The sequence below is a fragment of the Mytilus edulis genome, chromosome 4 (genome assembly GCF_963676685.1).
Source record: "Mytilus edulis chromosome 4, xbMytEdul2.2, whole genome shotgun sequence".
Lineage (NCBI taxonomy): Eukaryota > Metazoa > Mollusca > Bivalvia > Mytilida > Mytilidae > Mytilus > Mytilus edulis.
The window spans coordinates 71,534,606-71,556,460 of NC_092347.1; the positions used below are offsets into that span (position 1 = coordinate 71,534,606).

The 21,855-nt window shown below is 32.4% G+C and overlaps 1 protein-coding gene across 1 annotated transcript in view; it reads left to right on the forward strand.

Moving 5' to 3' along the window:
• Positions 1 to 4,780: 4,780 nt before the first annotated feature.
• Positions 4,781 to 21,855, forward strand: part of LOC139520403 (Kv channel-interacting protein 4-like) — a 210,436-nt gene continuing 193,361 nt past the window's right edge. The window contains exon 1 of the mRNA XM_071312991.1: positions 4,781 to 5,003. Coding sequence (XP_071169092.1) covers positions 4,931 to 5,003 — 73 coding nt within the window. The 5' untranslated portion in view covers positions 4,781 to 4,930. The remainder of the gene's footprint in view (positions 5,004 to 21,855) is intronic.

Consider the following 21,855-nt stretch of genomic DNA (forward strand, 5'->3'; position numbering starts at 1 on the left):
ATTATTCTGATTTTTTATGTATCGTCTGAGTTGTTGTCACACGAATGTTTACTCCATAACCATTTTGTTTTCTATATGTCATATTTTGCCGCTTTGTTGCTTTCCCCACATCCTTCCTTTTGTCTATATTATTATGATATTCTCCTGGAAAGAGCTCTTTTTGAATAAAAGGGATCAACGAACCCATTACCTTACCTTTAAGATAGATCAGTAAACATGGGCATAATTATGGGTGATTATTCAGACTGGTGCACACATTTTACAGTTCAAACAAGGCAATGCGGAGCGTGGCATCCCCTCGTATGTAACATATTGGGGACAAATATGGACACTATATTTGTATATGACACATGCAGAAAATGGTAAATTGAATATGCATATTTGATACATAAACTATTTTTTAAGAAATCAACCAAAACATTCAGTAACTGGAAATACCTTTAATATTGTCTTTAGAACCAGCAGGTAAAAAAATGAGCAACCAATTTCCTGTGTATTATGCTATTTCAAGGAGAAAAAACAAGTCCATCTGTATGACCTTGACCTTTGGCCTTGAGCGTAAAAAATGTCAGATCATTACAAGGAGGAACAATATACCAAATGTGGTTAAAATCTTTTGAAGCATATTGGTTTTAGAGTGTCCACAAGGGTGATATTGCCTTGTATTACAACTGCCACTGTGACCTTGACCTCTGAACTTTAAAGTCAATAGCGCTTAAGATATTCTTAACGAGTAACACCATACCAAGTTTTGAGCATTTTGGTTCTAGAGTGTCCATAACAATTTTATCTACACGCAACTTACATGTAGTAGGCGAGGGGATAATAAACTAAGTTTTATAAGAATTAGACAAAAAGATCGATTTTCCGCCATGCATGGCAGACTTGTACAGAAACGATATATTGTCGAAATTCTGTTCGTATTTTTTAGACATCGTATGGCCATCGCGCCATCATCGTAATCCATCGTGTAGCCTTCGTAATTTATCATGTAGCCTTCGTGATCCATCGTGTAGGCTTCGGCTGAGATATGAAGCTTAAGTACCCGTCTTCGGTTAACCTTCGTATGTCCATCTTTTGCTATCGTATATAATTTCGGCACCATCGTATAGACTTCGTTATTCATCGTACTTGCTTCGGTCACTTTTTGGTATTTTAACGAGATCGGGACCAACTTCGTACGAACTTACAATTTTCGCATTCGGGTGTCCATCGTATATAAAAAAAATCGGGACAGTGTGACGCGGGCATTACACATATCATTGATTGAGTAACAATGTTAACTTTTTGAATTAAAAGTAGTAAAAGTGGAAAGCAAGTTTTGAGGAAGTTTCTTCAAATGCATGTGAATTATGAAACAGCGCATTGCTATATTTGCTTAGTTTTATACAGCCCCATCTTTTAGAGCAAGGACCGATAACTCTGCGTGGGAGATTGATTGGGTTCACCAGCTTAAAGGGCGGGAACATTTTTAATTTCCACTGGAAAATTAGGGTATATTAGATAGTGAAATAAATTAATACTTGTAAGAGGTCACCAATGCAGACCCATCTAAATAAGTTTGCAGAATGTTGAAACTTTGTAACACTCTCTATACTCGGCATCAGTATTAACGTTCCCTAATCTAACCGAACATGACTATTTATACAACTGTACATCCCACAGAGCCAACCAAAAGTATTGGATAACACTATTATGAGGGGGGTCTATTATTCACTCAGTTTTCACGTTTACTCACTATGATATCTCGTTCATTCGGTACCGAGCACTCAGAAATCACTTTCTCTCTATTTTTCTTATTCCTTAAATTGATACTCTTATTTTCTTACCCTTCCGGAGCACCTGATTTCACTCCCGCTTTTAGTGGAGTTCGTGTTGTTTCTTAATTATTATTTATAACTGTTGATGTAAATGTCCTTTTGTTTTGTGAGTCTTTGTTTACTCCTTGGTTTTGATTGTTATTGTCTTTCTCTCGTTAAATCATACAATCATTCTATCAGTTGTACACTTGCACGCAGTGCAAACTATCAGTCGTACAATGATTCACAATATGTCTCACTCTCTCGTTCCCTGTCGCGTTCAGTCACTCGATATCTTATTCTGTATAAAACTACATTTATAAAGATGAATATTAACTATACTAATAAACTGTACATATGTTGCGATGCAAATAAACTGACTGCATCTGTTTAAATATATAAAATGACTGAGAATCTGTTAAAATATGTATAAACTGACTGTGCATGTATTAAGATGTATTTAGTATTACAGATGCATATACACTATATATACATTTGTACTTTCACAGATATACAGTTGTATATAAACTTATATACATTTTCATAGATGTACAGTTTATATACACTTTCATAAATGTACAGTTTATACCCATTTCAACGGATGTACAGCTTATTTGCATCTTACTATATGTACATCAAGATTACTTGTAATAAGGTGTTTGTGTGTTCACTATTCTATGCACAACTCGAACATAACAGTGACTAAAAGACTAAAAATTGTAATTTCAGTAGCTAAGCTTAACGTTGTAAGTACATTACCAAATACATAATAAGAATACTAACAGACAAGAACAGTTCACCCATCTTCGAGTTCCCAAAGTATCCTTTAGGTAATCAGAACATACAAATGTACTTTGAATTTAGAATTTATTATGAAATTCGGGTTCCTACTACCTCAGGCAAAGTTCGCCTTAGATAAAATTAGATACCCTATTAATATCTTTCAAGTCATATCACAGTGTTTTTATGCACCTTCTTAAAACTGAACTAATATTTGTATGACTTGTATCGATAATTTTAAGTATTTTTGGTAACGAAATCTACTTAGTGCACGCTTTTGAAATCTAAATCATCACTTCAGATACGGGATTTGTGAAAAGGCTAGGAAATATACACATCGTGTAAAGCAGGGGACAAATTACCATCAGCGTCCCAAAAAAAAACCAGTATGATAAGCACAAATGTCTCTTGTTGTAAATTTTACATAGATGTGACTTGTGGGAAACTGAATTATTCAAACCTAAAAGTTACAACAAAAAACATATTTCTTGCTGTTATTAATATATATATATTAATATATGAAAGTTTAACATTCTTTTGTCAGCTATTTTAATATACGTGAATATGCAAGAAATGTATTAGTTATTGTCGGTTGATCAATTTAGTCGCAAGATAACATAGGACTCGCATTCATTCTTGTGAGAAAAAGGGCAGAATGGATTTTACCTGTATGTAATTACAGTATTGAGTTCCTCGTTTACTATACAATCAGGCTGTAATCCAACAATACACGTCTTCATTGAAACGTCGGTATCAGATCTGACTTTATAGCAAAAATAAAACTACTGCGTAATACTTTCATAGACAGTGTGGCACAGTGTGGCTGTGGCCATTGATTGACACATTAAATTCATCCATTGACTGGGACAATTTACGTGAACGTTTGTCTGTAACGACCACTGTTCACGACGTACCTACGATAGACATTTAAACTGTGGGGTCACCAAAGGTTTCTTAACGCCTATAATTATAAAATAATTCGAAACCTTAATCAGTAATTCGAAACCTTAATCAGGAATAACCTTTATGTTTTGATTTATATAATTGATATAAATCAAAACATCGTGTTATTTCTGATTAATTTTTCGAATTACTTTATTAAGGTGTTGAGAACCTTTGGTGACCCCATAGTTTAAGTGTCTTTAAAAAGTACATAGTGAGCATTGGTCGTTACATACAAACGTACACCTAAATTGTCCCAGTCAATGGATGAATTTAATGTGTCAATCAATGGCCACAGCCACACTGTTTTGAATTCCATTCTAAATTGCGGCTCATGTAGCTCCCGAAGACTAATCAAGAATAGTACACCAAACTCGACTAAAACAGTTACCCCCCCTTTTACTACGATTTAGTACAGATTAAAGTCGAAGATGTATTAACAAATGACATACTTTGAAAAACGTCATTAGTCAGTACATTTTATTACACATTCAGATCTTATATTGACCATTCAATAAACAGTCGAGTGTAGATGTTCGCCTAAAACGTCTTTTTGTTTTCTGCCTTTTTTCTTTATAGATAATGTTATCTCTCATCAGGAGCTGTTACTAATCATTTGTCACTTTTTAAATACAATTAAGGTTTCTAGAACTTTATTCTGTCTTTCTATTTGAAACATTTCACAAACGACATTATTCCCTAGACACGGTAAGGAAAAATCTAAATTAAATTCAATTTTATAAGGACTATGCACCATGGGAAACACAAACTATTTCAAAAGATCGATGCATTTCATGTGCATCGCCCCAGGAGTAATTTGAATGCACAATTAACTAAACATAACAACTTCGTCACCAGCATAAATGCCTTATTTAGAAAATAACCTTTTGATTTCTCTTTCTATGAACAATTAAATTGTACAAAGGTGTTTGACACGTACAATTGCTAATTTAGTAACAATTTTTGATCGATCAGCCTGTATATGGAAACCCGCTAATTTAACAATTAAACCGATTACGTCATTAACAAAAAGGAATCAATTAAAATTACCATTTAAACATCATTTTGGAACTCAAAGCATTGTTTTTCTTCCGCAGCAAATTAAATACATTCCAAATCAAACTTTGTGTGAAAAGAAATAAGATGACGAAAATTGGGTGATTATTCAATCATTTTAGAAACGTTCATTTGAATAACTAAAATAGCAAGAATGATGAGGTTAGAATTATGTTTCCTGACATTGAACTAAATGAAAGCTCGTGAATCGATCTGATTTACATCAGTAATAAGTTTATATTTCGTTTTACAAATAAAAATATCTTGAACTATAATAACTTCGTATATGGTAACAGCTGCTATATGAAGTGACAACTCAGTATTTTTATTTCTCCACGTGCGTAGCAGACGATATGTTGTGCATTCCTTGTTTCCGCGCGGATTTAACAGATGATTACTATCGTGACGATTTTGACAGTGATGAAGGTATGTGAATAACTTCTTTTTGTTAATAATACCAATGAAATGATGTAATATTCATAAATATGTAGACCAATGAATATATAAATACTTTCATAATCACGTAATCCATTCATTCGTCAATATACATTTAAATTTATCATTTACATGCGTAAGTGTGAATGTTGTGTTGGGCTTCAAAAGTCGTTAACATTGGATTTTTTTTTCTTTCTTAAATCACTGCAATATACGAAAGTTTAACGTTACATTGCTTTTTGATATTGTTTGTAATTTATTTACATTACCTTTAATTGGAAAAAAAGTGGACTCATAAACTATCCTAGCTTATAGTTGCTATCATTTATATTAAAGCAAATGTTCTTCCTGGAGACACCGAAAAGTATATTTGAAACAAACAAAACATTTGTTTACCAATAAACACGTTCATGTACAATTCTATTTACAAGTGTACATACTAATTGCTTGCACAGTTTTTGTACAAAACACTAAGTATTTACAAAATGGAATTCGAAGTTGCTTGGAAATATGCATGTTATAAAAATCAAAGAGTTGTACTGTCACATATATATATATATATATATTGGTCGTTCTATGTTTCATTTTTGGTCACTGGTTATCTAGAATACTTAATTCGTAGTGTCTTGTAACTGTTGTTTCGTATAACTATGTTTTTTATATTTTTTTATGTTTTATTATCCGGTTATTTGAAGAACATATTAAAGGTCATAACAAAATTCAAATTGTCATCAAACTGCTACAATGTCCCAGATAATAAAAATCTAAATAATATCAATAATATACTTATAAACCACTATTCAGGGGATTCAAAAGAAAATAAACATTGTAGCTATCATTTTTATTTGGATTTAAATTACTGAACTTTCAATATAAATAACCGTAACGACATTTCAGTTTCATTTCGTGTGTTTGAAAAAATCTTTAATGCACAAATGTTGTTTGTCGGTAGCCTTTGGATTTGTTCACCAGTGTAAAATGTCATTGTCAATTATTCTAATAAAAACAAAACAATGGTATTGAATAACGGATTGATTTTTCATGATGTTAATAAAAATCGTCCTCGCTTCTGTATCAATAAATTTAACAATGTTTTATGAACACTGAAAGTCTACTCATTTGTTTCCCCAACAATGAACAGGTCAAGAAATAAGACGTGGTTCCATTTATTTACTATGTAAAAGAGATTATTAACTAAATACAATGCGTAATAAAAAATTAATATTTTATTGACATTTCCATAACAATAATTAATTGACAAACAGTTTTCAAAGACCATTTTCAAACTACGGAGACCAGTTTGGAAGAATAAAATACTCTGAATTGTAGATTTGACATGATAACACTTTTATTTATTTTTTGTTTGTGTTTGCTTTGTTTATTTCGGCTTTTTAAAACCTTACCACTAATTCAATTCAAAGTTTTAATACATTGGTGTACCATATACTTCAGAAACTCGTGGATCTTCGGAACAATTCATACAAAAAAAAATACGTCCGAGAAAAAAGATATGGGTCAATTTCAAAATATAAACAAATAACTGAGACAATCTAGCAACAATTTGACCTAAATTACCACGCAGTTATTTCTACTACTATTAACTCAACAGACCGAAAACCCTCTGTAGCCCCAGTTGTTTAACCAGGAATGTCGTTATCATTATAGATAGAAACAATACCAAGCATATGATTTAAATAGACGATTTTCATCTAATTGTTCCGTCATTCATTCTGATGTCTTGCGCTGTCTTACAACTTATTTTGCTGATACAATCAGACCTAGTTGTCTGCTAAGGTTAATATTAGAATATCTTAAACTTTTTATTAGTTCTGATAGATATCTTTTTTTCAATTTTCATAATCGGTATAACTGTTGAGGGCTTTTTGATTACAAGATTCAGTTTGTAAAATTAAACTCTATACAAATACTGTGCAAGATCTACGACTTCTTTGTTTTACATGTGTCAAACTTGGGTGGCTGACGTTAAACCGTCTAAGAAACTGGACAGATTTTTTTTAGATTATACTGTAGAACTTTAATATTCATAATGAGTAACGAATCACAATACCACCAATGCCTTATATTATAAATTCGATTAGTTGGAACTCTCCTGTTTGACAGTTAGGTTGAAGGAGTTTGTTTGGATGTGTAATTTGCATTTCATTCTATTGGAATGAAGATGTTCAACCCGATGTCGTTGGAGCGACACAAGGTTTTTACTCGTTGACGAAGCTTATCAACAACTCTTTCGGGGTTGTATAGGTGGCCTGTCGCAAATTACTAAATCAATTCTTATTCATCAGATTTTTCAATATACAGTCCAACTATTCCGTCCTTCGCCCTGAAAAAACATACTACTTCAAAGTTAACTTATGATTATTCAATATGTTCTCGTCCTAAATCCGCATACTACATAATGTATATTCGCATTGAACTATAAACAATCGATATCAATAAAGTAATGACAATAAGACCAAACAGGTCTTGACTCCTAAAATATAAGATTACCAGATGTCAACATTACATTTTTTTTTATTAAGGTCTTGAACAATAGAAGTTTCTTTAAAACGCACGTTAAAGCATTTTTTCATAAGAGGGATCAAAGAATATTCACAAAACGTATTCCTGCAGTAATCTGCATAAATTTAAAATGCATACTCCTATTAATGGTCCAGATTGCTTGGTCATCAGACAAAAGAGGCTATGACAATTTTTTTAAATCATACCATAGATGCATTATCAACCCATTATTACATCTATATCATCACACTGACCTTTTTAGTGTTAACTTTGCGGAAATGCTTGTGGCGTTTTCTTCCGGTATGTTTTTTTTTTATTTAAAAACGAGGTTACATTGGAATTTGATGACAAAGTTTTGAATAATGCATGAAATCAATTTCTTAAAACATTAGGTTTCAGAAATTCGAATAATTGTCAGACGCCGTGCTTCGGGCAAGTAATCAACCAATAATTGTCTCATAAAATATTTCTGCGGGATTCACACATTCTTCTATAACAAGCCATCAATATGCATACATCCTGTTAACCACAAAAAACTAATTACACTCCCGTCCTGTTTTCTGATATATTTAAAATCCAATACAATGCTGCAGGAACTGGAAAGGGAAAGAAGACCTGCATTTAGGGCCTTGGCATGTCTTTTTAAGTGCAAGTTGTTTAATTACTTTTTGTAAAGATCATGATTTATTTAGTGTAATTTTAATCAAGCTTTATCTAGAAATGATGCAAATGTCAAAATAAGGTAGAACTATACCAGTAGATTAAAAAAATAAGCACTTTAGTTTCATGAAGATGATCATGATTCGTTGCAACACTCTTCTGCAAAAAGAAGGCTGTTTTATGCTCTTTTGTTGTTATTATTTTTTTTTATTAAAGTAGTTTACCAGCATGTTGAAGTCACATCAATGACAGTTGTTATCCATTCATTTGATGTGTTTGAGCTTTAATTTTGCCTACTGATAAGGATCTTTTAGTTTGAATTTTCCTCGGAGTCGGTATTTTTGTTATTTGACTCAATTTGTCGCTTTGTACAAATGTCCATAAAGATACAAAGTTTCAAAGTTTTCTTTATTCAAGAAAACTTAATTCATGTTTTAATTGAAAGTTGTGTCGATGCTAACGGTCAAACAAATAATAGAATCTTGCACCATTCTTCTTGAAACATATAAAATAGCCAACTGTTTGGTATGCAATGTGTAAATTAACCTAACGCTCTGATTGGTGACCCCAACTGATAACGAAAACTCTACGACAACCGGTTCATGTTACATCTACAGAGTATCTTGTAAATTTAAAAAGGGTGACATTACAGTTCTAAATTCTTCCGGAAATAACACACGCTTGTGAAACTTATTTGAAATTTAATGTTCATTTTGACGTTTTATTCAAATTGATTTATAATCTGTGATAGTTCATGCTAATTTTCATGTAATAGCTGTTTTGTCGATTCTGTAATTTAAAAACAAAATTATAGTCATTAAATGCTTTCATCAAGTACAGAGGGGTACAGTGCTATGATACACCGCTGGTTGAAGTGGCTTACCGAACTAAAAATACGAAACATGAATGGACCCCTGGGTTTGTTAGCGGAACATAGCAACATTATAACTTGATTCTAGTTAAAAGATAGAAAAATCCCAAACGGCGTCCTTCACATTGCCATGAACACTGTTATCAAATAAAGTACATACTGAATGATAATAAGTAGGAATAATCTGACATAAGAAAAAATAGGGGAAAGTTTCACTTAGCAATATTTAAAAGGTTTTCATCAAAAGTAATGAAAATAAGTCTTCTATCCAGTATTAAAAGGTGTCAAAATCTCTCTAAATCCACATATGACCCTTCTTTCTGTCAAAACAGCAGGCATCATCTACTTAAAAAATTGAAAACAACAAACAAAACGATTGAAAAGCGCTTTTCTGGATTTACCTTCACCTAAAACGCTCAAAGCCAAACATTTAAAATCCGAGAATGTTTGAGTACCGAAACCGTCAAAGAGCTATATGTCAAAAATAACTAAAATTGAGAGCAAAATTCATATAATTTGTATCACTTATTCTGTCTAGAAGACTGTTGTCAAATGCTGCTACCAGAATTATTTTTGCGGATACATTTTTTTTAGCATTTAGCCCTTTCTATCCCATTTCTCGGCGTTATATCTATGTGGTATTCAAATTAATTTGATGTAGCTATATATTTATATTAGATGTAGCTATATATTTACATTAGATGTATGTTTCATTATAATACGTTATTCTGATTGGCTACATTGTAATCTCGCGTTATTCCTTAAGCAACTGCATTACACAATAAAATGTATCATTCATGATGACACGATGTCCCACAATAAAGTGCACAGGTAAATTAAATAAAAACTTGATAAAAATCGTGTTTTCATGATCCTAGCTAAAAAAAATGTAATCATACGTATTGAATGCTTCTTTTTGTAACTTCATAGGGTTGTAAAGGCGCTGATCGTGCGCACATTTTAAGAAATATTCATACAAAATGTACTTCGGTCATCGCTTTTACACCCCAATGAAGTTACAAAAAGAAGCATTCAATTCTTAAATGTTGTTAACTAAGGAATGATCAAAGTTTTAAATATTCGCAACTATTTATATTTGCGAAACATAGATCTATCTACTTTCGGACGTCGCGAAAAAAATAGCTCTCAAAAATATGTTAGTTTACAGTGATTGTCATCGTTTCCGTTTCACATGTGCCGAATGGTTAACAGCCGTTCGGTGACATATAGTTGCTTACATCTTTGTCATTTTGATTCTGATGTGCATAGATGTCTCATTGTCAATTATACAACATTTCTCAATTTTATGTAACTTTAAGTATTAAATAGCTCACATTTCTCCATTATAACGATTTATAGCCGCCTTCTTAAATTATCTATAATAACATTTAGCCAAAACTGAAATTTGCTCGTGTTTTGAAAGCAAAATCGGTAACCACAAGTCTGTCATTTTAGTTTAGCAATCGGCTTATATACATTTTATTAACATTTTGTGATAGCACATTTGATATTTCAATTAATTAATTCGAATTTCAATTTGTATCTTGAAAAGGGCATTGGAACGTTGCTCGTTTCTTTTAATGATGCAAATGTTGCTAATTTGCTTTAATCTAATACATTGTACAGACGTACTTGATTGAGTCACAGATAAATAATAGTTGCGGTGTATTACTACACAGATATCAAATTAATGATTGAATTAGCATTCCGAACGATGATTTACATGCAAAATGAGTCTTTTGGAAGCATTTTGTGTTAAGTTAACATTATCTTTTGTAAATTAAAATTATAAATTGTGTTTCATTTTCGTGCGTTACTGACATTATACCGGAGTGTAATAATAGCAACTTCCGATTTGATTTAACTCTTGCTTATACATGTTGAATTAATCACAAATCTTTGTAAATCTTCTTACTGAACCTGATTAAAGGTTACTGTATAATTTTGAGTCCAAAATTTGAGTAGTTACGATAGCAACAGTAAAGTATTTTTTTCTAGATTCCAACTTAGATTTGTTTCTTATTATAAAAAATGTACAAGAGAAAATAATGGATAAACATATTTTTTAATAAATAAATAAAATTCAACAACAGATATAAACAGGATTAAATTTTTACGTTAAACACCCTATGCGTAGTTATTTTGTACAGTCGTACAAAATATCAAAATTGGAGGAAAAAAATATTCTGGACACTGCTAACATAGCAAAGTAGTGTTTGATTGATTTGTGCAGCCATCAGCAAACAAGTGATTGTAGTGAACTTTCGACTTGCTTTGCAATTAAACTTCTATTAAATAAACTTTACATTACTGTACACATTCTGGATTACTAATTTGTTTAAAAGCGAGAAAAAAAAATAATGCAATTTTTGGCATGCCGTATGAGAATGTTACCAGCAAAAATTTTAACTGCTAGTATAAATTTTTAGAATATAAAATTGAAAATGGAAATGGGGAATGTGCCAAAGAGACAACAACCCGACCATAGAAAAAAACAACAGCAGAAGGTAATTAACAGGTCTTCAACGTAGCGAAAAATTCCCGCACCCGGAGGCGTCCTTCAGCTGGCCCCTAAAAAAATATATACTAACTCAGTGATAATGAACGCCATACTAATTTCCAAATTGTACACAAGAAACTAAAATTAAAATAACACAAGACTAGCAAAGGCCTGAGGCTCCTGACTTGGGATAGACGCAAAAATGCGGCGGGGTTAAACATGTTTGTGAGATCTCAACCCTCCCCCTATACCTCTAGCCAATGTAGAAAAGTAATATATCTATATCTATATCCCTTTCATTCTACATCTAAAAAAAAACCAGTGACTTGAATCGGTAACAGAAACCATTTGAGCACGTGATTATAGAGTATGAAAAGGTGTATTGACATTGAAAACAGGCTAATTGAGTGATTGGTTAACGTCTAGTGGCAAATACTTCAAGCCAGATTATTATCAATGTATATCAAGATTTACTGAATATCTTATACAATACACATAATCGCAAATAACCTTGTAACGGGCTATCATCGGTAGGATCCTTATAAATCAGGACTTTGTATGTGTGTTGCTATACTATTTAATGCAGTCATAAACTTGAAAGACTTTTAAAAATCTTTTGCAAACGTTTTGTTTGGTTTCTGTTCGTTTTTTCTTGATTACACAGACATGTTAACACAAGACAACATCGATTAGGTAAACAAAATGATTATATGAACATTTAATTACTGATTTATTGTGGTTTCATGGAAATGAGAGAAAACAAAAGACCCATTATGGAATTAGTTCAGTCTGATGTTTATAAATCTGCGTAAAAGCACTGCTTTTCAATAAAACTATGGGTGTTTAACATTTTCCTTAGGGAAAATACTCATAAGATATAAAAGAGATATCTATAAACATTATCTATCATATTCCAAAGTATGGACGTAGCACTGCATGCAAGTTTATATACGAGGTTCTCAAAATAAACATTGATGCTGCACATGCACGCACTCATTAAATTCTGAAATGTGTAGGGGACAATAAGGCCAATAATTAGTCAAATAAGTTATGCAAATTTAACAATTACGGTACCATACAGGACCTTCAAGCCCTATCAACATGAAAAAACTTAAAAGGTAGTTCAGAAAAAAAATATAAAATAAATTCGTATTTGACGAGTTTTCATGGCAACAAACATTAAATTATTTGTTTGTCGTTCTTTTTTATGTATATGAACTAGGTCGTTAGTTTATTCGTTTGAATTGTTATACATTTGTCATTTTCGAGGCCTTTTATAGCTGACTATGCGGTATGGGTTTTACTCATTGTTGAAGGCCGTACAATGGTCTAGGGTTTTTAATTTCCATGTCATTAGGTCTCTTGATAAAGAGTTGTCTCATTGACAATCATACATTTACCACATCTCCTTTTTATATTAACGGAACATGTATAGTTTATTGCTATGTATCTACTTTGGAGTTTTATTTGGATAGTTGTGGGCTAACAAAACTAATAACTAACTAAATACATGAATATGACCAAAATACGCAAATGGACGTAACTATAAAAAAAATCTCTTACATAATTGTTCTGTCCCTTTGCTGTGGACAAGGTTTTTTTTCGAATAACTTGGTGACAACCTCTGACCAACAAAAAATGTTGTAAAGATTTCAGAACATGAAAGCAATCTAGCACTTTCCCTTCATGAGGCATCGTATTAAGTAAAAGTCCCTATTCAGACCACAACTGGCTGTGTATTAATTCATTCTGCATAGTCCATCGGACGCCCCTCTCAGTCAATAGTTCTGTCGTATTTCTTTAAAATTCAGTTTGTTAAAACCAAAAGATAGTCGACAGAAAATATATATTAACTAATTGCGACCGATATGATTCCATATTGCTGATGGAGGAAAAATATAACCTGAAAAACGTATGTAAATTTGCTAAGGGGCGAAGTCAATGTACAACGATCTACAACGGCCCCATTTTCTAACTCCTTTTTCTCCGCAAGTGTATTATTTTCTGTTTGGTATTTAATTTATAATTAGGAAGTTTCGTCACATTTTTCTCAGGAACTACATTACAAGGATTTCTGAAATTTGATGTCCGGGTTTATATAGTATATAGGGTATATGGTGAGCTATGCCGTATGATGCGTTTTCAGATTCATCTTTCAACAACTTCCTGTTTATCGTCAAGTATTTCGGTGGGGGTATAATCAGTGAGCAATAGCTTACAGTTTCACTTATTCTTTTCGTTTAAATTTATTACTGGTTTACATTTAATAGCTTACATATTATTTCTGATAATTTCAAGGGTAATTACTAATTATAAAAACTAGAGGCTCTAAAGAGCCTGTGTCGCTCACCCTGGTCTATGTGAATATTAAAATAAGGACACAGATGGATTCAAGACAAAATTGTGTTTTGGTGATGGTGATGTGTTTGTAGATCATACTTTACTGAAAATTCTTGCTACTTACAATAATCTCTATCTATAATGAACTTGGCCCAGTACTTACAGTGGAAAATGTTAGTAAAAATTTACCAATTTTATGAAAATTGTTAAAAGTTGACTCATGATAAAGGGCAATAACTCCTTAGGGGTAAATTGACCATTTTGGTCATGTTGACTTATTTTTAGGTCTTACTTAGCTGAACATTATTGCTGTTTACGGTTTATCTCTATCTATAATAATATTCAAGATAATAACCAAAAACAGCAAAATGTCCTTAAAATTACCAATTCAGGGGCAGCAACCTAACAACAGGTTGTCCGATTCATCTGAAAATTTCAGGGCAGATAGATCTTGACCTGATAAACAATTTTACCTATGTCAGATTTGCTCTAAATGCTTAGGTTTTTGATATATAAGCCAAAAACTGCATTTTACCCCTATGTTCTATGTTTAGCCATGGCAGCCATCTTGGTTGGTTGGCCGGGTCACCGGACACATTTTTTCAACTAGATACCCCAATGATGATTGTGGCCAAGTTTGGTGCAATTTCACCCAATGGTTTCAGAGGAGAAGATTTTTGTAAAAGTTAACGACGACGGACGCCAAGTGATGAGAAAAACTCACTTGGCCCGTTGGGCCAGGTGAGCTAAAAAGAAGATGTGGTATGATTGCAAATGAGACAACTCTCCACAAACTAACAAATATAGTTAACCGTACGGCCTTCAACAATGAGCAAAGCCCGTACTACATAGTCAGCTATAAAAGGCCCCGAAATGACAATGTAAAAAAAAAACATTTTTAAGCAAAGTGTAAACGTGACATTGCTAAATTGTGTATTATTATTCCAGGTTTTTTGTTCCGGTTTGACTTTAAAATTGTTTATTCGATTGAGTTTATTGTTTTGTTTAAAGCAAACCAGTATGCATAAATTGCATATTAATATTGATGCATTCAAAACGATTCAAAGGCTCATTTCACTTATATAATGAGAACACATACATGGGTAATCAATGCTTCTTTCATTGTTTGATCATGCATTAGCATGCATTATTTGATTAAATAACATAACTATTTCCATGTTTCATTACCTGAAATAAAATCAAACATGTATAAAGAATAAATTTTAACGTCCTCGTGGGGAAACCAGTTTTATGCTATGGAGTGATTGTTTGGTTTTCAGATTTATCATCCTTGAATGCATAGAATTTTGCAATAGTAAACATGTAAATAGGAAACTGTTTGATTAATCAAATTTGCTTTTTAGTAATATTTTTTGTTCATAAAAGGAATCAATTTCATATTTTGGCCTTCTTCCTGAATAAAAAAAAAGTATTAATCGATTTTGAAAATCTTTAGAGTTTTATTACCAAATACTGACTAAGTATTAGCATGATTTTGACCTCAAACCTACATTTTACATGTATGTTTGTCAAGGAGCAAAACATCCAATCACGATACCATATACATTGTACCAGAGATTAAGTAATTTTTTTCTCTATCCGAGATTAACCATCCTTACCTCTATGTACAAAGCATTTGTGTGTGTAAAGAAATAACCTTGAAATCTTAATTTCATTCGTTCAAACTGCTATTGATTCAAAAAGCTACCTTCAGATGGCTCAACCGGTTCGAGATAGTAAACAGACATTAGATATTTTGGTAATTTTGCCAATTTTTTGTTGTTGAAATTTTACAACATTTTAAAAAAAATTATTTGACAAAATTTTAATACACTGTGATGGGGTGTTATTTACACCCGATTAATTAACCAAGTAAGATTGCAAGCTTCTTTCTGCATACGAAATAGTATTCATAACTTCAGGGATAAACGAATAATTATTCGGAAAGTCCAGGTAACTGAAAAATTAGCACAGATCATTTCATGAAAATGACGCGTTCGGTCATTATTTAAACAAATATATTGGGTTTTTTAAACTCTATAAATACACGTATCGATATATCAGTTTTAAAGCATATTAACTTCTGGTAAACATTGTCAAGAATGATAATTGTTCGAGGGGAAATTCCTTTTTGAAAACATTGTATCGTCAATGTGTTACCGATAATCCAGAAATCTGAAGCTGAAAACAAACAGTAATGTTCTAATTCAGGACCCTGCTTAGTGGTTGTTGTTTGTTGCTGTGGTTCATAAGTGTGTTTCTTGTTGCTCGTTTTTTATATAGGGTAGACCATTGGTTTTCATGTTTGAAATGTTTTACGCTAGTCATTATGCAGCCCTTTATTGCTTTTGTTCGACGGGAGGCCGCTCATTATTTAAACAAATATATTGGTTTTTAAAACTCTATAAATACACGTATCAATTTATCAGTTTTAAAGCATATTAACTTCTTGTAAACATTGTCAAGAATGATAATTGTTCGAGGGGAAATTCCTTTTTGAAAACATTGTATCGTCAAGTTGTTACCGATAATCCAGAAATCTGAAGCTGAAAACAAGCAGTAATGTTCTAATTCAGGACCCTGTTCAGTGGTTGTTGTTTTTTGGTGTGGTTCATAAGTGTTTCTTGTTTCTCGTTTTTTATTTTGGGTAGACCGTTGGTTTTCATGTTTGAAATGTTTTACACTAGTCATTATGCGGCCCTTTATTGCTTGTTGTTTGATGGGAGGCCGTTCTTTTATCTATAAATATTAACTTTTACACATTATGAATTGGATGGAACTTCAAGGTTGTCTCATTGGCATTTATACCACATCTTCTTATTTCTAAGTACTGCATTGTATCAAAACTTTAAATTATTCCCAAGTTTTTTTTCCCAACATGCTGACCAAAAAAAAAATATATATTCAGCTCTCAGTTCAATCTTGGCAATACATGTTCATGCAGTACTACGTGTTAATCGCGTATACTTAACTTTATATTGTTTATCTTTCATGTTTACAAAAAACCATGTACACACTTACATGTATATTTAACCGAAAATTTACTGCTTCAAATGCATTTAAAAAACCACTCAATTTTGTAACTTCAGTGATGTTTGAGGAGAAATTATTCTTGTAAAAACGTTGATTATACTAATAAGAAGATGTAGTTTGATTGCAAATCAGACAACTATCCGCTTACCCTAAAAACAAACAACGACATGTCAACGCAGACCAGGAACCAGAGCTATGATACATTTCTTATTTTCAATGATTTCATAATTTAAGTTATCACTTTAAAAAAACATTTGAATCAGTATATTTATGGCAGGGTCGAGGTACTACAATAAGGTTCATGTTCTGTCAAATATGCTGATTTCCAGAAGAAAACTTCAAACTCGACTGGGTTTTTTATTGCACTGTTGTAAATCGTTTCTCATTATCCATTTGACGCTATTTACCACTCTCTTTAGACATCCCACAAGTCTCTAGTGATTTCAGTAATATTGCTTTTCTATAACTATCAGTGCATTGTCAAGTTTGATTAACCTCTAGATTTTATCATATTATAAGCAAAGACCATCAGTCATTTCAACACGATGCTTACCGTAGAAGCGATTATCTGATTGCTATAATAAGGATATAAAACTCAATTTTGTAATTGAAATGCATTATTGTCAGGGTTCTAGAAAATCCAATTTTGACATAAAACTAAGTAAGCTGAATCCTCTACAGGGTAGTTATCATTAAAAATTAAATGTATCCAACACTACCGTTTGAAGAAATTCATTTACTAGACTCGTTTGTTTTAACTTGGCAGATTAATCAAGACTATTTCTCGTTTATGTTTCGGGTCAACATTAATCTTTAAATTTTATGCATTTAAGGGAGTTATCTGCCGCAATTAGAAACTACCAACGGTCAAATTTTATCAAAATAATATCCCAATAACGGAAAATGGAGTGTTCCATGAGCATTCTAGTTTTGAGGTACACGTATTATATATACGTTTAAAAAATTGAATGTTTAACGGGAAGAGGGGATTTTCTTGTACTTCCTATGAAAAGTATTGAGGGAGGGGGATATCAAATAAATTCAATATTAGGAAGCTATCATTTGATTTATATTGGGCAAAGGGGGGGGGGGGGCTAGGATGAAAAAAATTCTCCTGCATTTTTTTTATTAACTAAATCTCTGTGCTGCATTTTTATTTTCTCTTTATTAGGTTCTGAATTTCGTCTATTAGTGTATCCTGCCTTTTATTTTTTTGGGCAAAGTGTCTCATCCTGTCTTTATTTTCAAATTTCTTAGACCCCCTCCATAAAGATTTAATGGTGGCACCCTTACATGATAATCTTGTTAGGTGTGTACTTTAGATGTATACTTTTAAAATAAAAGAAATACCAAGTTTTTTGGCAGTTGCCAAGGCAAAAAGAAATTTAATACGTTGCTAATGTCAGTAGTAAACATCTTTGATTTGATTTAAAGAAAGACAATGACAAAGATGAAAATCTAATCAAACTTATCCAAGAGTATTGTATCGATTTTCTCAATTATTTAAAGTATAATTTCAAAAAATGTGGGAGTTCTCCAATGAATACTTATACTAATACGTGTCACATGCAAACTCTAAGTAATATAACAGAAATGATGACTTATACTAATACGTGTCACATGCAAACTTTAAGTAATATAACAGAAATGATGAGGTCCATGTTCTGTTTAGAGAAACTCTTAAAATAATCCAGATCAAAAATTTAAATTCCAGGTGCACACATAAATGTCCTGTACAAGACACTTTGCATGTTTTCTATATGTGTTGTCAGATGTGAGGACAAACAATATCAATAAAGATGGTGGACACCGACTCTAAAGCATCATTGCTCACATCTTTTGTATGAATATCTTTCAACAGTTGTTATCCATTCATTTGACGTGTTTGAGCTTTTTATTTTTTCCATTTGCTTAGGGACTTTCCTCTTTAAATTCAACGGTTGTTATCCATTCATTTGACTTTGCCATTTGCTTAGGGACTTTCCGTTTTGAATTTTCCTAGGAGTTAGGTAGCTTTTGTAATTTTACTTTTTCATAAGGTATACAACATGAAAAGATTTAGAAGTTAAATTTATAAGAAGCTTAAGTTAAAGTTTTATAGGACCTTAGGGGATAGGGCAAAATTATCAAAGCTTAACGTTTGCAGTTGAAGCTTTAGTTTTAGTACAATGTCCAAACGCATTAATTGAGAACTATTATATTATTATACAAAGACGTGACTATGAGTACGACGATGGGACGGTATCCTAGCTACAAAAAGAAAAACCGAGACATTTAGTCACCACTAAGGCACAACAGTCTCACGATTGTTTTTTTTATTAAAATGGTTTATGTTGGTACCCACGACAATGTATTTATCGCACGACAGTCGCACGATTGTGGTAAGACACTCTCACGACAGCTACAAGACAGTGACACGACAAAAAAATCGTAGAACAAAAAAGTTGCATGTCCAATTTTCGTCCCACGACACACGACAGCGCCACGATGCTCAAAATATCGTGCGACTGTCGTACGACGATCACAGATGACCCGCGATTTGACCAAATTTCTTGTCGTGGAGTTGCATAGATGTGTTGTGGGTTTGTTGTGACCATGCAGGGCTTACAAAAGGCATTTTTGAGTACGGGCTAAGTTAATCATTTATACAATATGTAATCTTGGCATTGCACAGGGTCATGTTTTTCTCTGACTGTTTATGTACGGATTGAAATTTAGTCTTAGATGCATGATTTTTTTATTAGTTGTTAGTGGCTTTGAAATATCTGTCAGTTAACTGCGAGTACTCTCAGATCTGTACATAGTGTCTTTTTGTTGTTGGGATGTACAAGTACCTTACGCCCACTTGTATTTTTGTCCATCTGATGAGTTCAGCCTTTTTCAACTGCTTTTTATAGTTCGTTCTTATGTTATACTGTTATACCACTGTCCCAGGTTAGGGGAGGTTGGGATCCCGCTAATATGTTTAACTCCGCGGCCCGCCATATTATGTATGTATGTGCCTGTCCTGTCAGAAGCCTGTAATTCAGGGTTGTCGTTTGTTTATGTGTTGCATATTTGTTTTTCGTTCATTTGTTGTACATAAATAAGACCATTAGTTTTCTCGTTTGAATTGTTTTACATTGTCATGTCGGAGGCCTTTATAGCTGACTTTGCGGTATGGGCTTTGTTCATTGTTGAAGGCCGTATGGTGACCTATAGTTGTTAATTTCTGTGTTATTTTGGTCGTTCTTATGTTATACTGTTATACCACTGTCCCAGGTTAGGGGAGGTTGGGATCCCGCTAATATGTTTAACTCCGCGGCCCGCCATATTATGTATGTATGTGCCTGTCCTGTCAGAAGCCTGTAATTCAGGGTTGTCGTTTGTTTATGTGTTGCATATTTGTTTTTCGTTCATTTGTTGTACATAAATAAGACCATTAGTTTTCTCGTTTGAATTGTTTTACATTGTCATGTCGGAGGCCTTTATAGCTGACTTTGCGGTATGGGCTTTGTTCATTGTTGAAGGCCGTATGGTGACCTATAGTTGTTAATTTCTGTGTTATTTTGGTCTCTTGTGGAGAGTTGTCTCATTGGCAATCATACCACATCTTCTTTTTTTATACATGTATACACTAATGGACTCACTTCATCAGCAATGGTCTATAATGTATGATACTTTTTCAATTAAAAAAAAGAACTAAAAATTGCTAAACAACTATATGTGTAATCCTCTAATTTTAGTTTGTGATCACATGTAGTTTCCCATGACAAAACTGTCCCTTTCAATTATAACACAAGACGAATAATGAAAACATATAAAGTGTTCGTGTAAATAAAAAAAAAACATTTTCATTGGTTTTCAAGTCCTTACTATATCTTGATAATTTTGTCATACTGAGCTGGTGCCTTTTTACGGTATTGGTTTCGCTTAATATTCAAAGTAGTGCGGTGATCTATAGTTTTGAGTTTTCCCGTCATTTGGTCTTTGATTGACAAAAAAAAATCATTATCAATCACAATTATCACATCTTGTTTTTATAGTTTTGTTTAATTAGTTTTTTTCGTATTTCCAAGTCCAATCAAAAAGGGTTAAAAGCTAAACGTACAGAACAGTTAAAAAAACCTTTTGAAAATATCAAGACGTTTTTGTTGTTCATTCTTGTATTTGATTGTCAATACGTGGACTATAACTGTGTTTACATTTTCATATTGTTTTGTAAACTAACCTGCGTTCAGACAACAATTTATCGACATGACATGCTGATTGAGAATAATTATATTCATTTCGTTTATAGAAAATATCAAGTGGGAAGACTATCTGTTTTGATTTCTTATGGGAACACAAATCAATAAGAATATGTCAAATGAGAAAAGAAAATTATTCTTCAAATAATCAAAATATGTCATTTTTAGCAAATTAAAGGACACCGTTTCCTTTTTTTAAATAGGCTGATAATCTGTTGTTTATCTTTGGTCTTATATATCCAGCCCTTGTGTATTTAATTGTGTGAATGATTGATTGTTAGAAATTTAATGTATACGAATAAGCACTAATAAAAGTGGCAATGATAAAGTTATGGTAAATGAGCGGAGACAACAAACTCAATGAAAACAAGAGATAGTTACTATATTATGTGTAAGCCATTTTACAATGTTACGTCATTAATTGTTTGAGTCATTTTAATTGCCCAAGCAGAAACATACTATTAGCACTAAAAGTTGTAAACCTTCTTATTTTGATTAGTCCTATAGAAGAGGGGCGAACGATACCAGAGGAACAGTCAAACTCATAAATCTGAGGATATGCTTTTATAAGAATTTTTAGTTAATTAATGAAAATGTAACTTGACAGTAAACCAGAAGCAATATAACAAAAGCGACATCAAATGTACAATTGTATGGTCTACAACAATTAACAGAGCACAGCCTGCTTCT